Below are 17,065 nucleotides of genomic sequence, written 5' to 3'. Positions count from 1 at the left end.
CAATTGGTCTTAATACCTTTAGAAATCTAAAAAATAAGTCAATACAAATAACATTCTTAAGATGCATTTTTTGCTACATTTATCTTGGTCAAAATCAAAATGGTAGAAAGAATCTCTTTCCCTTCAATGTATGATTTTTACATTGATTTGTACCACCAACAATGGATCTCAATATAGATCTTTTACAATGCTCCAAAAGACAAGATTTCTTCTCATTCATATGATTTGAATGAGAAGAAAAGAACCTAATTAATCTTTTTAATATATATATTTTTTTATTTTTACATTTTTAAGAATTTTATATCTATAATTTTAATAATATTTTGAAACTTATAAATCTGCTAAAAAAATTATTTAGCTTTGGTTGTCAAAAAAATAAATATTTATGTAAATATGTTGTATTCAAAGAATGCCAAATCTTGTGCTTCAAATTTTGTAAATTTTGGAATTTCTTCTATTTTAAAATAAATTATAATATAATTTAACTATTTTTATTCTAATAAGGTTTATACTACTACTAATTGTCATTATTAATAATTTTTTTGTTGCAGTAATGAAATCAAAATAAAAAAATAAATCACTTTTATTTTAAAATATATTATATAATAATAAATTTTATTGTTCATTTTACAAATTTGAAATTTTTATTTATGGTTGATATAACTTTAAATATTTTTGGCATAAAATTTGTCATGCGATAAGGTATTTTTGAAAAAATCTTATATCTTTGATGTATTGTTTTGAAGTAGATGTAATTGAAAGAATAGTTTATTGTGCAGATATTTGTATTAACAACAATAAAAAAATAAAAAATGAATTAATAGTCTCAATTGAATAGGAGAAGATTTATCTTGGTGATGAAGAAATTTAGTAATTAATGTATAAGTATTATAATTTCTTAAAATCTTTAATACATATAATAAATAATGAAAATAAAACACAATAAAGATCATGATGTTTGCATATTCACAAAGACGAAATTTAATTTAGACTATTATTTTTACGTAACACTACATATTTCTCAAAATAAAAAATAATTTATGATGTCGATTATTTTTAAAATCCATGAACTTATCAAAAACCACCACGACAGAATCCGCGAAGAATCGTGAAAAGGATCAGACAAATTCCACAGAGAATCGCCACTTCCATAGCCGACCCACACCCAACCCACTGGATTCCAGATTAGGCGACAAATTTCACCCAGGATGGCCACGATTCCACCATTTCCTAGCTTCTGTCCTTGCTGTCGTGCTTCGTTCTCACCAATCCATTAGAGGGTGCATCATCATCAACTGGAGTTGGTAGTGTTGGCGAGGGTAAGAGCAAGAGGCCAAGAGTTTCATAAGGAAGAGGAGGAGTAGGAGTAGCATGAGGAGGGAAGTTCATATATCAGGGAAACCCTCGAACCACTGTAGAGTGACCGGAAAATGTAGAGTTGTTGGTTGTCAGACCTGTCACGCAGCTTTCCCTATAAACAAATCGCGAGGCAAGGGGAAGGGGAGGATCAAAAGACTCTTATCCGATTTTCCTAGCACTCATCTGCTGTCAGACTGGCGTGTGAATAAGCCTTCTTTACTTCCTTCTCGCAAAATTGTACGCCCTAGCATGAAAGGGGACATTCACACAGATCGGGCAGCCGATGATGAATACCTTGAAGGAAATGAGAATGATGATGACGTTAAGGAGCCCGAGAGATGGGCGCTCTCGATCTCGCTATTACTTGGTACGGCTTTGGAGAATATGCAAGAGACTGTGCGTGCTCGAAACACGCTCCAGAAAGTGGAGATGGCTTTTGATGGTCAGGAACATGAAGGACTCAGTGTTCCGCTTTCAAAACATACTGATGCGATTAATGCTGATGAAGAATTACCGGATCTTGATAGTTTCAAGAATGAGTTCGAGGAATTCAAGAGTGAGAACAGAGGCTATACCAGTGCAGCGGAGAGTGCAGACAGCTGGTCTGGCATCGAACTCTCAGACGCTGACGAATTCAGCCTGGAAGAGTGGGAGGACGAGTGGTCAATGGTAGAGAATGTAATTCCTGCATAACTTAGCATTTGTTGAAGTTGTAAATGACAAGTGATTTCTGTGAAGATACTTCCGCCAGGAACATTGTCCTCTTGATGCTGACACAGCTGAAAAGGATCACTCCTGCTTAGGTTACAGCCACACGTCGCCTTGGTCTCGCTTTGGTCGCAATGTGCCTTCTCGAAGGATCTGTTCACTTGTCGCCAGGCGAGAACTTGATTTTCTTGTTTTCTGTGCAATTGTATATTGGACTTGAAAACCTTCCAGAGGGTTATATGCTTGTAGTTAGATTGTATATTGGATGGTCAATTGGCAAGTCCTTATCTGAGGTGACTTTTAGTTCCCTCTCTCAAATAAAGCTGTTTTTGGTTGTAAATATCCATCAAATCTGAGGCGCGTGCTTTTATTTTCTAGTAATAGGCATGGTTTAAATTCGGCATTCAACGTGAATGAAGAATTTTAGCCTGGCTTTGTAACATCAATTGCTGTGTAGTTTGTTGGCAATCCATTTCAAGTAAAAATAAAAAAAATAACTCAAATTTTATGAGCTCTATATTGTGATGTGATTCATCACATGATCTGAACATCGTACCATTCACAGCCTGTAACCTGAAGTGACCATAACAAATATCTTGCTATGTGGCATTAGCCTATGGCACTAATTTATGATCAACGTGCTGTTACATTCTAATAGTATTGAAGGCACATTTTATAAGCACGTCGACTCCAGATCCGGTAGCCTTCTTCGAGAGCTTCCTCTCAGGTCTACGAAATGATTAGCCCTAATTTATTGCCAGGACCAGCTCGGCCGCGCGGAATGTTTGTTCTCCCTCGATGAAGTGCAGTCGCCACAAGAGCTGCTTCTTCAAACACTCGAAAGTCGATCTCAGCCGCTCGATCTGCATTCGCACGACGATATCAACTAATCTACATACGATATGGTGACTGGAAAAGTTGCAGAAGACTAGACGAATGAAATGACTTTAGAATATCAGTATGCAATAATATATATTTCAAAGGCCGTTCTTCAGCGCTGAACCAGGAAGATGACGATCTTTAAGCACTGCCATGATTATTAGACTCGCCGCAATCCAGATTGTGACATGAAGTTCGCATTTGTTACAAACTGCTACCAGAAAATATAGATGATGCAAAATCAGCCACAGAAATTGGACTACTCGTGAGCAGGGCAATCTTCGGAAGGAAGGGTACAAAAGAAGCTCACAGGTGAGATAAAAAAATGTCCATGTATGCCGTTGGTCTTAGTAGAGTCTCGTATACCTAAGTGTCCGTTGGAGTGATATACAGCTTCAGCTTGTCAAGGACTCTACGAAGTCTAAAATTGATAGCTCCAGGCATTCCACTGAATCTTCTTCCTACTTTCGCTTCCAGGAGTAGCCATGCTATTTGTGTTCAAACAGATCCAACTTCGATCTATTTCAGAGCATTGAATCATTCGACGTTTTATATCTACTGATGCTGCTCTCCAGAACTCTTTAGTGGATGGAAAGTTCTAAAGGTTAGAGCACTCTCCCACACTTGGCACTTGGTGCACATTTCATGCATGTGTGAATGCAGACTATGATTCAAGAAGACGAAAAGAATGACATGAGGCACACAGCAAAATCCAACTTTACAAAGGTGAATGCAGACGTAGAATTCGTAACGAGATATAGTTTGGTTTTGAACAAAACAATCATGGAACGACGCCATGCATACATGCAGCGATTTAAACCCAGCTCTTGCAGATCATCTCTTTATGCGGACTTGAAATTGATACTGAATACATCTCAATGGAACCGATTTCCTGCGGGACAACTTCCAGAGCAAGAAAAAGGAGCGGAGGTAATAAAATCACTCTTTGATTTACAAATCAGAAAGCGTAACCAAGATTTTCTAAATGCACATTTTTTTGTAACGTTAACAAGCTGTTTGTCATTATTTGAAAGTAAGCTAGTACAGGTCAAGCCCTGCAGTGGTCCTAAACATTATTCTCCAGCAACGACACTCTGACACGTCTTTGCTGTCAGAACCTACTTAGAAACGGGATGCTCCTTCAAGAGCTGAAGCACTGCCTTCCTCTCAGGCATGCTTGGCATTGCACCTTTGAAGCGCACACAAATAGAAGCTGATGCAGCTGCAGGTCATAACAGAAGTAAGATAAGGAAAATCAGACGTAGGTGGTTCCACCTCGTTTCGACTTCATGAAAGAAACTGCAGTAATACAAAACATTGGCAAGTAATTACGAGCTGTACATTAGATAAAAAGTAAAATCAAAATAATGCAGAACCAAAAATGAAGGGTTTACCAGCAAATCTAAGGGCTTCTACAAGAGTTTGACGCTCGATAAGAGCAACAGCGTAGGCAGCTGTAAAAGTGTCGCCAGCACCGGTTGTGTCAACTACAACTGGAGCCAGGATTGCAGGTTGATGAATTGGAGACTCCTTCTCAGACACAAGCATGGAACCGTTCTCTCCCATCTTCACCAGCACTTGCTTGACACCCTGATCCATCGTAAAGAATGTTATGCACTTGAACCTGTAAGCTAATCACATTGTTTAAGATCTCAAGTTCCCCTCTAGAAAAAAATTAGGTACTGACGCAAGGAAACCCAAACATTATGGCAACTAAATTACAAATAAGCTGCCAGAAAATCTATAAACCGTACCATCTCTAAAACCTTCTTAGCTGCCGTCAAAATTTCTTCTCCTGAATTGGTTGGCATATCAGTTAGCCGGGCCAGCTCCGTCTCATTAGGACTTAACACTGTAAGACATTTCAGAAGTTCTTCTGGAATAGGACCTTCTGCACCTCCAGCATCCATGATCACAGGAACACCGGCACTCTTAGCAATCTGCAGGCCGGAATATGATAATAAAAATTATGCTCAAACTTACTGGAAAAATGACGTTTCACCGTAAAGAAATCATACGGAAAAGGATGATCGTTCTCAATTTTATATAAGTGTTTCATTGGATTCTGTGTTGTGATTGAGTAGGACGAGGAATGAACAACCGCTCGGGTACTGCTCTCTACCTTCGCAGCTTCAAGATTGACTGCGTCTGGAATCTCACGTTGCAGAAGCACTGCACCTGCTCGTTTAATCAATTCCTGCGCGTTGGTGGTTAGACTGCTTATTCCATCTTCTAACTTCGGCCATGCGACATTGGCTCCTCCGACGATGATAATTGAGTTTTTGCCTCCTGGCTGTAATATCACAACTGCGTGACCAGTTGGAGCGTCAACAGTATTTACATGATCTAAATGAACGCCTGCAGAAACAAGTGCATTTCTAACCAGGTTGGCATGGGCGTCCTGTCCGACCTGCATCAAATAAAAAACTAGTTCTCAGATATCCCTGCTCAGCGAAGCTCGTTTTCACGCAACCAATTCTGACATAGGAGTGTTTTTTGTGAAAACGGGAATCTGTACCTGGCCACAGAAGAAGGTAGGGTACGAAAGACGAGCGGCACAAGCAGCTTGATTGGCTCCCTTCCCACCAGGAAGAGTCTGGCCACTTCTAGCAGCTATGGTTTCACCCTCGGCCGGTAGACGCTCAACCTCCACATAAATGTCGGCATTCACCGATCCAACTACAACCAAAGGGGAGCCGATCGTCATATCTCTTCGAGGTACAAGACAATCTCCTCGGAACCCAACGTAGCCCAACAAATCAAAATAACTCTAGTTACTAAACGAGTTTCTACGGCTACAAAAACCAGCAATTCCTCCACGCGCGCGCACACCAAACCCAGCACCGAGGCCTCTGCTCAGACTTATAACCCAGTTCGACAATTCCGCAATCAGACGATGGGACGAACCACGATCGGTGAAAGCTTCCTCACAATTCGAAGAAATTCCTGTCTTATCAAGTCCCTACCCATGCGAGAGAACAATCAGTTCAATTCTACCCCCTGAACTGAAAAAAGAAAAACACCCATTGCTGCAACAACCACGCTCAAGGGCTATGTAATCCGACCGAGCTGTGAATGATTGTCGTTACCAAGCACAACTCGTGATTCCTCCACCTTCGTCTCAGTTTCATCAGAGTGGATATACACAAAGACGCATCTGAAGCCCAAATCCACCGGCACAATCAGCACAGACTCAACATCTTTCGTGAAGAATCTACGAAGAAGGATTGCTCGGAACCTCGGCGATAACGGCGAATTTAATTTCACGATTCCCGTGATAAGCTTCAGATGGCCCAGCTTCGTATTCGACATTCTTACAATTAAATGTGGCATCCAAGATACAATACTTGGCTCCTATCTAAAGATATTGTGATAGATATTTGTTTTAGGGTTTGGAGTGTATGGAAACGCTGCATGGTTTGATGCCTTGTTTGATGATGCTGGGAACACAAAAAACCTCGTTTCTTAGACTCATTTTGCTTTTATTTCTCCTTCATGGTGTTGTTTCAGTGTTTGTAGTTTTCCAACCTGATACCTTCACTGCTATGGTGCTCCTTGTGTCGATGTGGAAACGCTGTAGTAACTTTTTAATTTTTTGCAACATGAAAAAATATATATATATAAATAAATATATATATATGTATTTGACATGTGTGTGTGTATTCTATCTGTTTGTTTGTTTTTATCTTTTTGTTTCAAATGTTCTGACTCAATTCAATCGCTGGACTAAAATTATTATGAATATTCAGTGGTTGCCACATTAAAAAAAAACCTAAAAAAGGAACAAATAAATAAATAAATATATGGATAAATTATGATCATTACAATAGCTTTAGTAATGTAGATGAGAGACCTGAATGTGTTTAACATCATTCATAATCTTACATTAGCATTTATTTGGTATAATTTTTAAAATTCATAAATTACATATTTCTTTAAAATATTTAATCATTTATAAAGGATTTCAACGTTTTTAAAGATATTGAATATTTTGTTAGAATGTCAAATAATTCAATCAAAATTTGTTTATTTTTAGTAATATTTGGTTTGAATTGGATGTATGTGTGTATGTATGTATATATATATATATATATATATATATATACACATTTTTATTTAACAAACCAAATGTTTTCTTACAATTGCAATTGTTAAAATCTTGTAATTTTAAATACGTTTTTGTGTGAAATTTTATAGTTTACTTATTTATTTATTTTGTAACACAAGTCTTGTCATATTGGTTACTAGCTTTCATAAATTAAAATAAAATCGAATGCTAACTCATCAAAATCCATTGCTAAGGTCAATCAATTATTTTGACAAAGATGCTATATATTGTAAGTCTTACTCCAATGCAACCACTGTGCATTTTGGTTTATAATGAGAAAAAGATTAAAATATAATAATTTTTCATACATACAACTACATTTTTTTCTTAAAAAATTAATCAAATTACCTGAAATTCGAAATTACATATCTATTTAATAATTATTTCATATTAATATCTTACAAATGATGTTTTAGCAGCATTAAAAGAATATCATTCAAACTGCTACTTATGCATATTTATTTTGAACCTTATTTACATTCTTGCATGCTAAGATATGATTGGATGATGTAAAGTTGCTGAAGCCCAATCTGAAGTTGTGCTATGTGTGTAAAAACTACACACACAGTACAACATGTTAGTGTCTATTCTGTTGGATCATATACAATTCAAAAATACTTTAGTTGTAGGTAAAGCTAAAATAATTATGCATTGTATACCATCAATAACATCTAATGTAGATTTTCCATGCTCTTCTACATTACTTACAAAACTGTGTATGATTTAAATCTTTGGTGTTAAAAAATTATAGTTTGGTGTCAAAAACTAAGTTTTTTTTCCTCACATGGATTAATTTAAACAAATTTTTTATATGCAAATATATGCCATTGAGGTCTGTAACTTATGCAAGTCATTTTTTAATATTACAAAACTCACAATTTCTTATTAAATTTGCAACAGAGTTATTAGAAAGTTTTGGCAATCAATGATAACTATAGTATGCAATATGCTAAATGATAATAGAGGGATAAATTATAAAATTTTAAACATGTAGAATCTAAAAGAACTAACAAAAGTATTGTTTCAACAATTTTAGAGAGATTTTTATGATCATGAACATATTTACTAAGCAAGAATTGTTGTTTTATGGTATTATAATATGTTTCTGCATTCTTTTAGAATCTTCCATATTTTTTTTAAAAAATTATAGGAATTGTAGGCCTTTAGTCTTTTTTAAAAGCTTTTTTAGTAATTTTTTTTAATAGTTAGTTAACAAGTCTTGTAGAAGAGTTTATTTAGAAAACTTTATTTAATAGCTAAGGTAAGAACATACAACTATCTTAGATTAAAAAATATCTAAAATTATAAGTAATATATATATATATATATATATATATATATTATTTTTTATATTTAAAAATAATTAATATTTATTCTAAAAATACATATAAAGAGTATCTTTCTTAATTTTTAACCATGGTGAATGAAAATTTTATAAATTATACAAAGTTTTAAAATTATAGTAAGATCATATAATTTTATAATTCTTAGGTTATAATTGTGTACAAGAGGTAAGATGCTCATTTTAAGAACGTGTAGTAATTGTGCTAAGATTTCAAATTTGGAATTTAGGAAGATGAATAAAGATTTTTGTTGAAACTTTGTCGCAATTTAAATGTGCATGTGCTAGTCTCAATTGTGACATGAAATTGCTGATTTATCAACATGTTAGTACTACTTTAAGACATGGGCAAAAATATAGTAGCCTATTTTTGTTCTAATTTGGAACATAACTTTCAAAGATTAAAGTGTTTTTTATTTTTTATTTTTGGTATCTATGTCAAATAGTAAGAGACCATAGGTTTACATTAATACCACTTTTTGTGCAAAGACAAAGGATAATTTTCTCCTCTATATTCTTTAATTCACGATTTTTTTTTTTAAATTTAACTCTTTAGATGTGAAAATATTAAGAAAAAATCTATAGTATTTTAAGAAGATTGATAAGAATAATTATACATTGGAAGTAACAATAATAAATAACAAGCTTGTGACAATCTTTGTCTCTAAAAATCAAACTATGAATGCTATTGGAAATTACAACTTGGCTTCATTCAATGCACAAGTTTGAAATTGTAAGCCCAATTTTTTTTTTTATTTTTTTGGAAATTTTGTATATTTTTTATTTATAATTAAAAAATATTATATTAAAAAAATTTAAAAATTCAAAAATACTTACTAGAATAGGATCATAGTTGTGTAGTATATAAATACAATACTTTTAATCTTTTTATTAAATTCATCTTTAATAATAGTAATATAATTATTCAAGGTTATGGTCTTCTTAGAAATCTTGATCTTATTTGCAACTTTAGTACTTGTAGATGTTATTTCAATTCAAAAGATTAATGATCTTGATAGAAACTTAAACTCTAAATTTACATATGAATAATTTCATTTCTTGGCAGATTGTTAAGGACAAAAATTCAATGAAAGTAAATAAACAAGTGGGACTTTCTCAACAAAGTATGACAAAATAGAAATAAGAAGTATGTATATTAAATAGAAACTATAATGGCTATTGCCAAAAACAAGAAGACTAGAAAGTCTTGAAACAAGATTAAAGATTAGAAAGGCATTGATAAGATTAAAGAAGGCTTCACTCTTGCCTCTATATGTGCTCTTAACTAAGAACTATGTGGCAATGTCCAATGGGACCTCCAAAAAATGTTGACTTTGCTAGCTACATGTCTTAACTTGCAAGGCAAGTTATTTATGTATATATCACATAGTTAGCTTATTCCACAAGCTATTACATGGAGTTAACTTATTCCACAAGCTACCAACACATGGTTAAGTTGTTGGCCAAATTTCTATCCTACAAATACATCTAAAGTCAAAACTGTCTCTACAAAGCTTCTAAGAAGCTTTTTTAGAAGAATTTCTAAAATAAATCTATATTTACTTCTACTTAATCATATAAATAACTATTGAGATAAATGTATATATCCGTGATATTACTTTCCTTTCTAGGGACAAGTTCCACAAGAAGCGATCATTATCTTTTATAGATCTTTACAATACTTCAGCTTGGTTTTGATAGATGTCATTGATGAAAAGCTTTGACCTTCTCTACTATGTTTGCAAGATTCTTTATTGGCTTCCATGTCCATTTGCTAATATCATATCCATGCCAATGAATAAGATATTTTAACCTATTTTGGCAGCAACTTGAATCTAAGACTTCTTCTACTTTGAACTCTTGATTATTATCCACTTCTATAGGAAGAGGTGGCATTTTTCTTCTTCCAAAGATATTCATTGTCTTATATAGCTTAAGAAAGGACATATGAAATATAGGGTTGATCTTCATAGACTCCGATAGATGTAATCGATAAGCAACAGGATTGATTTATTCATAAATAGAAAAAGGTCTCAGCTTACAATTGTCACGGCCATAATCATGTAAGCTAATAATTACATATAGAAATAGGTAGAAGTAAGTAAAAGTAGATAAAAGTAAGTTAATTCTATAATATTTAATATAGAAGCTTCCTAGAAACTTCTTAGATGCTGCTTTGACTTCATATGTGTCTTTAATTGACTTTTTGGATTAAAAACGTGGTCAACAAGTTGGCCATGTGCCACACATGTTGTTAGCTTGAAGATCAAGTTAACTATGTGGCCCACACGTAGAAAAACTTGCCTTGTAAGTCAAGGCATGTGTCCTACAAAGTCAACACATATTGGAGGTCCTATAGAACGTCGCCATGTAGCCCCTAGTTAGATAGTATATATAGAGACAAGAGTGAAGGCTTCTTCACTCTTGTCAACTCCTTTCTTGCTTCTAGTCTAGTTTCAAGGGTCTGTAGTTTTCTTGTCTTTTGGCAATAGCCATTCTAGTTTCTCTTTTCAATATACATACTTATTATTCATATTTTGTTACTTTTCTTTGAGTGAAGGCTTACTTGTCTGAACTATTTTTTCATCGAGTTCTTGTCCTTGACAGATTGACAAGAGTGTACTTACAATATCAGAGCTTTGTTTTTCTTGAGTAAGAGTGGATTATCCCTTTCTCTTGACAAGGCATAAGCGTATTAGAAGTTTGCGGATTACCCACTTCTAAACTGATATTGTTCTTAGTATCTTCTTTGTTATTAAGTCTTTCTTTTCTTTCGTCTTGAGCAGTATCAAACAAATTTTTCTTCTTAGTGTCATTATGGCAGAGCTTGTTGAAATGAAGAGTGCAATGGCACAAATGCAAGAGCAAATGAGGGAGTTAATGCTTGCGATGCATCAACTCAATTCTCCAACACAGGAAAGAACAAGAATAGCAAAAAGTGGGGATATAGAGATGATCGGAGCTGCTTCAACATCTACAACAAATCACATTCCTTCTCCAATTGTACAACACCCTATAAGCACTAGAGAACCAAGAATTGCCTTACCCAAGAAATTTGATGGTACGAGATCAAAGTTTCGAGGATTCATCAATCAAGTACAATTGGCAATTGAACTTCAACCGCAAAGCTATCCAACTCCAGGATCACAAGTCAGGTTTATTGGCACTCTACTTTCTGGTTCTGCATTATTGTGGTTTTCGTCTTTTCTTGAACAACGAAATCCAATATTGGACAATTTGGAAGCTTTTTTGGCGGAATTTCGATCTATGTATGGTGAACACGATGCAACTCGTGTTGCAACAAATAAGATCCGAATTCTGCGACAAGAAAATCGCTCAGTAACAGTGTATGCTTCACAATTTCGACAACTTGCAATTGACATCAAGTGGGATGATGCTGCACTCATCAGTCAATTTCTTTATGGATTGCAATACAAAGTAAAGAAATTGATGCTCAACTTACCTGATCCTCAAACTTTGAGTCAAGCAATCGATTTTGCGGTAAAATGTGATAATCGACTTTTCGAATTTCGATCCGAGAATCATTCACGGGAACCTCAACGTTATTACTCAATGGCAACATCAACATCTTTACCAAACGTACATTCGGAAGTAGAAGACATGTAAATTGACGCGGTACGTTTTAAACCCTTAACTGAGTAAGAAAAGATTCGTCGTCGTCAAGAAGGATTATGTTTATATTGCGGAGAACCTAAGCACACTGCTCAACATTGTCCAAAGAAACGACGCAACTATAAAATGAGGGGTACGACGGTCAAAGAAGACAACATGTTAGAAAACGGATTCGTCCAGCTACAATAGGGACCGTGCAGTTGGAACCTTGTACAATTCCTAATGAACGTCCTATCCTCTCCTGAGAACCCTCTCCTTGTTTTATAATAGACTTATATTTAGGACCTAAGAATTACAAAGCCTCTGCTTTATTAGATTCGGGAGCCTCAGCATGTTTTTTAGATGAACAATTTGTTAAAAGTCATAAAATATCCTTTGTACAGAAACCTAAACCAGTACATGTAGAAGTCATAGATGGTCGTCTCTTGTCTTCTGGAGATGTCACTCATGAAATTCATCCTATAAAAGTAACAATAGACGGTCATGATAGCTACATAGCTTTTAACATAATTAAATCCCCGTCCAATCCAGTTATTTTAGGTTTATCCTGGCTAGAAAAATATAATCCTCGAATAGATTGGAATTCACGTAAACTTGACTTTTCCTAGAGCATTATTAATAGTTCTACCAACCAAGTAAAAAATTATAAGTCTAGTATAGTAAAATCCGTACTGATAGGTGCAAAAGCATTTATACACGCAGCAAAAGAAGGATCAACTTTTGCTATTTATGCTGCACCTATTTCTGAAAACGTAAAGACTTCAAGTGGCATTCCAAGTCAATATCAGGAGTATCAAGACGTTTTTGAGAAAAAGAATGCAGATATTCTTCTTGAGCATCGCCCATATGATTGTTCAATCGACCTCAAGGAAGGAACTCAACCACCATTTGGATCAATTTACAGTTTATTGTAAGATGAGATGGCTGAACTCAAGACATATATTGACGAGAATTTAGCGAAGAATTTCATACGCCATTCAAAATCTCCAGCAGGAGCTCCAATTCTATTCGTAAAGAAAAAAGATGGATCTTTACGAATGTGTGTTGATTATCGAGGACTCAACAAGATCACAATCAAGAACAAGTAACCATTACCTTTGGTATCAGGACTCCTTGACTAGTTGAATCAAGCTAAGATCTATACAAAAATAGATCTAAGAGGAGCATATAATCTAGTACGGATCAAAGAAGGAGATGAATGGAAGACTGCGTTTCGAACCAGGTATGGACATTTCGAATATAATGTCATGCCCTTTGGACTCACGAATGCACCAGCTGCTTTTCAACATCTCATGAATGATGTATTTTGTGAATTCTTAGACAATTTTATCGTCTGCTATCTAGACGATATCTTGATCTATTCTAAGAACGTCGAAGAACATGAAATACATGTTCGTCAAGTATTACAAAAACTTAGAGATGCAGGATTGTACGCCAAGATGGAAAAGTAAGTATTTCACACTACTCAAGTTGATTTTTTAGGATACATCATTTCAAATGATGGTCTCATGATGGATTCTAAGAAAGTCCAAATAATCATGGATTGGAAGATTCCAAGGACAGTAAGAGATGTCCAATGTTTCTTGAGATTTGCCAATTACTATCGGATCTTCATCAAAGATTTCTCACGAGTTGCAGCTCCACTTACACGCTTGACTAGTAAAGATAAATTCCAATGGAATCAAGAAGCGGAAGCAGTATTTGAAGCCTTGAAGACATCGTTTGTCTCTGCACCAGTCTTATATCGTGTTGGCTTTTCCAAGGCATTTTTTATGGAAACAGATGCATCAGATTTTGCCTTGGGTGCAGTTTTATCACAAATGGGAAAAGATGACAAACTTCATCCGATAGCTTTTCATTCAAGAAAATTCTCAGCAGCCGAGATCAATTATAAGATCCACGATAAAGAGCTTCTTGCGATCGTGGATTCCTTTTAAGAATGGCATCATTATCTAGAAGGCGCTTCTAGTCCAGTCACTGTGTATACAAATCACAAGAACCTCGAGTATTTCATGTCAGCACACGTGTTGAATCGTCGTCAAGCTCGTTGGAGTATGTCTTTGTCAAGATTCGAGTTTATTATCACTTATCGACCAGGAAAACAACAAGGTTTGTCTGATGCCCTATCTAGACGTTCTTATTTTGCACCAAAAGAAGGAGATGCAGCTTTTGAGCAACAAAGAACGGTCTTCTTGAAACCGGAGCAATTTCATCTCCGAGCAATGAAATCAACATTGACTGTTGATTCAACTTTTCTCAAGCAAATCCAGTCCAGTATGTCCTCAGACCCTCTTGTTTATGATATCAAGAATAATTCTTCCAAGTCTCATGATCCTTCTAAGTTCGAGTTCAAGAATAATCTATTATATTTTGAAGGACGCCTATATGTTCCAGAAGGAGAAGCACGTTTACGTGTTCTTCAAGCACGTTATGTCTTTCCAGCAGCAGGGCACTTTGGATATAATAAGACTTTGGAACTCATATCAAGAGATTTTTGGTGGCCACAAATGTGGAAGTCAGTCAAAGACTTTGTACAATCATGTGATATTTGTTCAAGATCAAAAATTCCTCGTCATCGACCTTACGGACTTCTTCAGCCATTACCTATACTAGAACAACCATGGTCTTTTATTTCTATGGATTTCATCACAGATCTTCCAAGCTCAAGATCTTATGATTCTATATTTGTGATAGTAGATCGTTTCACCAAGATGGCACATTTTATGCCATGTACAAAATCTATCACAGGTGAAGAAACAGCTAAGCTTTTCATTGATAATATCTATCGCTATCATGGATTACCTAAAGATATCATATCAGATAGGAGAACTCAATTTGTGTCAATATTTTGGAGGACCCCTTTCAAGATTTTAAAAGTGGACATAAAGCTATCTTCGGCATTCCATCCTCAAACTGATGGACAAACAGAGCACGTAAACCAAGTCTTGGAGCAATATTTAAGGTGTACTATCAACTACCAACAAGATGATTGGACAACCCTTCTGCCATTGGCAGAGTTTGCTTATAATAATACGGTACATTCTTCCACGCAACAAACACCTTTCTTTGCCAATTATGGCTATCATCCACGACTTGATGCTTTTGATTTTTCAAAAGTTGATAATCCTGCAACAGAAGATATGGCAAATCGGTTGTCAGAGTTACATGCAATAATGAAGACGTAATTGAAGGAAGCTCAAGAACGACATAAGATAAACGCAGATGTATATCGTAAGGAGCAACCACAACTCAACGTGGGTGATAAGGTATGGCTACTTCGTCGCAATATCAAGACTACTCGACCTTGTGACAAGTTGGACTATCGTAGGCTTGGCCCCTTTTCTGTTTCTGAACAGATCAACCCAGTTGCATATCGGTTATATCTACCGGAGTCAATGAAGATCCATCTTGTATTCCACGTGTCTCTTCTTGAACCATATAAGACAGTGGATATACAAGGAAGAAGACAAATGCCACCGCCTCCTATAGAAGTAGATAATAATGAAGAATTTGAGGTGAAAGAGATATTAGACTCAAGGCGGCGTCGAAATAAGCTGAAATACCTTGTTCATTGGCGCGGATATGATATTAGTGAACGCACATGGGAGCCATTCAAGAATCTAGCAAATGCATCAACTAAAGTCAAAGTTTTTTATCAACAACATCTATTAAAACCAAGATGAAAATCTCTCTTATAAAAGAGACAAGATTGAGATGAGACATTACGATTGTCACAACCTTCAAGACGACACAATTGAGATGAAGATCTTCAAGACTGACATGTTCTTCTTCGAATAGATGGTGAGATACAACGCGTTTGGTATCACGATTTGGGAAGGGACTCTCGATGTTTGGTGATTTTACTAGAGGTAGGAACAACTCCTGATGGTGTTCTGAATATTCTATTCGAAGGAAGTTACGAAGGCCTCAACAATGATCAAATAATTGGATGGTCTTCCCGCCCTGGTATGGGACACTACCGATGGTTGAGAGGCCCTATCAATCATCTTCGAAGAGAACAGAGATCAGAGTATGTGGCGAATACAATTCGTCGCATCATAGATTTCCTCAACATATGATGACCGCTCCTCGTGAAACTCGTCTCTAGAAGGGGGGGGTAATGTCACGGCCATAATCATGTAAGCTAATAATTACATATAGAAATAGGTAGAAGTAAGTAAAAGTAGGTAAAGTAAGTTAATTCTATAATATTTAATATAGAAGCTTCTTAGAAACTTCCTAGACGCTGCTTTGACTTCATAGGTGTCTTTAATTGACTTTTTGGATTAGAAACGTGGTCAACAAGTTGGCCATGTGCCACACATGTTGTTAACTTGAAGATCAAGTTAACTATGTGGCCCATATGTAGAAAAACTTGCCTTGTAAGTCAAGGCATGTGTCCTACAAAGTCAACACATATTGGAGGTCCTATAGAAAGTCGCCACGTAGCCCCTAGTTAGGTAGTATATATAGAGACAAGAGTGAAGGCTTCTTCACTCTTGTCAACTCCTTTCTTGCTTCTAGTCTAGTTTCAAGGGTCTCTAGTTTTCTTGTCTTTTGGCAATAGCCATTCTAGTTTCTCTTTTCAATATACATACTTATTATTCATATTTTGTTACTTTTCTTTGAGTGAAGGCTTACTTGTCTGAACTGTTTTTTCATCAAGTTCTTGTCCTTGACAACAATAGTCCAACTTATTACAAAGACGAGTAGTCTTAATATTGCAACAAAGTAATCATATCTTATGATTTATGTTGAATTATGGTTGTTCTTTGCAATAGGCATCTGCATTGGTCTTTTGTCATTCTTGAGCTTCCTTAAATTGTGTCTTCATTGTTGCATATAGCTTTAACAAATGATTTGCTAAATCTTCTGTCATAAGATTATCAACTTTTAAAAAGTCAAAAGTATCAAATCATGGATGATAATCATAATTAATAAAAAAAGATGTTTGTTGAATAGAAGAATGTACCAGATTATTGTATGCAAATTATACTAATGGCAAAAGAATTTTTCAATAATCTTGATGATAGTTT

General features: G+C 35.3%; 1 protein-coding gene across 1 annotated transcript; it reads right to left on the bottom strand.

Annotated features, from left to right (window-relative positions):
- Positions 1 to 3,877: 3,877 nt before the first annotated feature.
- Positions 3,878 to 5,960, bottom strand: LOC112284086 (ribokinase). Its single transcript, XM_024523611.3, has 5 exons — positions 5,465 to 5,960; positions 5,069 to 5,356; positions 4,701 to 4,886; positions 4,341 to 4,536; positions 3,878 to 4,168 (listed from the first exon to the last, which is right to left on the bottom strand). The coding sequence occupies exons 1-5, from the start codon at positions 5,651 to 5,653 to the stop codon at positions 4,065 to 4,067; spliced, it is 963 nt and encodes a 320-aa protein (XP_024379379.1). The 5' UTR covers positions 5,654 to 5,960; the 3' UTR covers positions 3,878 to 4,064.
- Positions 5,961 to 17,065: the final 11,105 nt, after the last annotated feature.

Source organism: Physcomitrium patens, chromosome 6, assembly GCF_059467195.1.
Source record: "Physcomitrium patens ecotype Gransden chromosome 6, ASM5946719v1, whole genome shotgun sequence".
Lineage (NCBI taxonomy): Eukaryota > Viridiplantae > Streptophyta > Bryopsida > Funariales > Funariaceae > Physcomitrium > Physcomitrium patens.
This window is presented reverse-complemented; position numbering and strand designations above follow the sequence as displayed.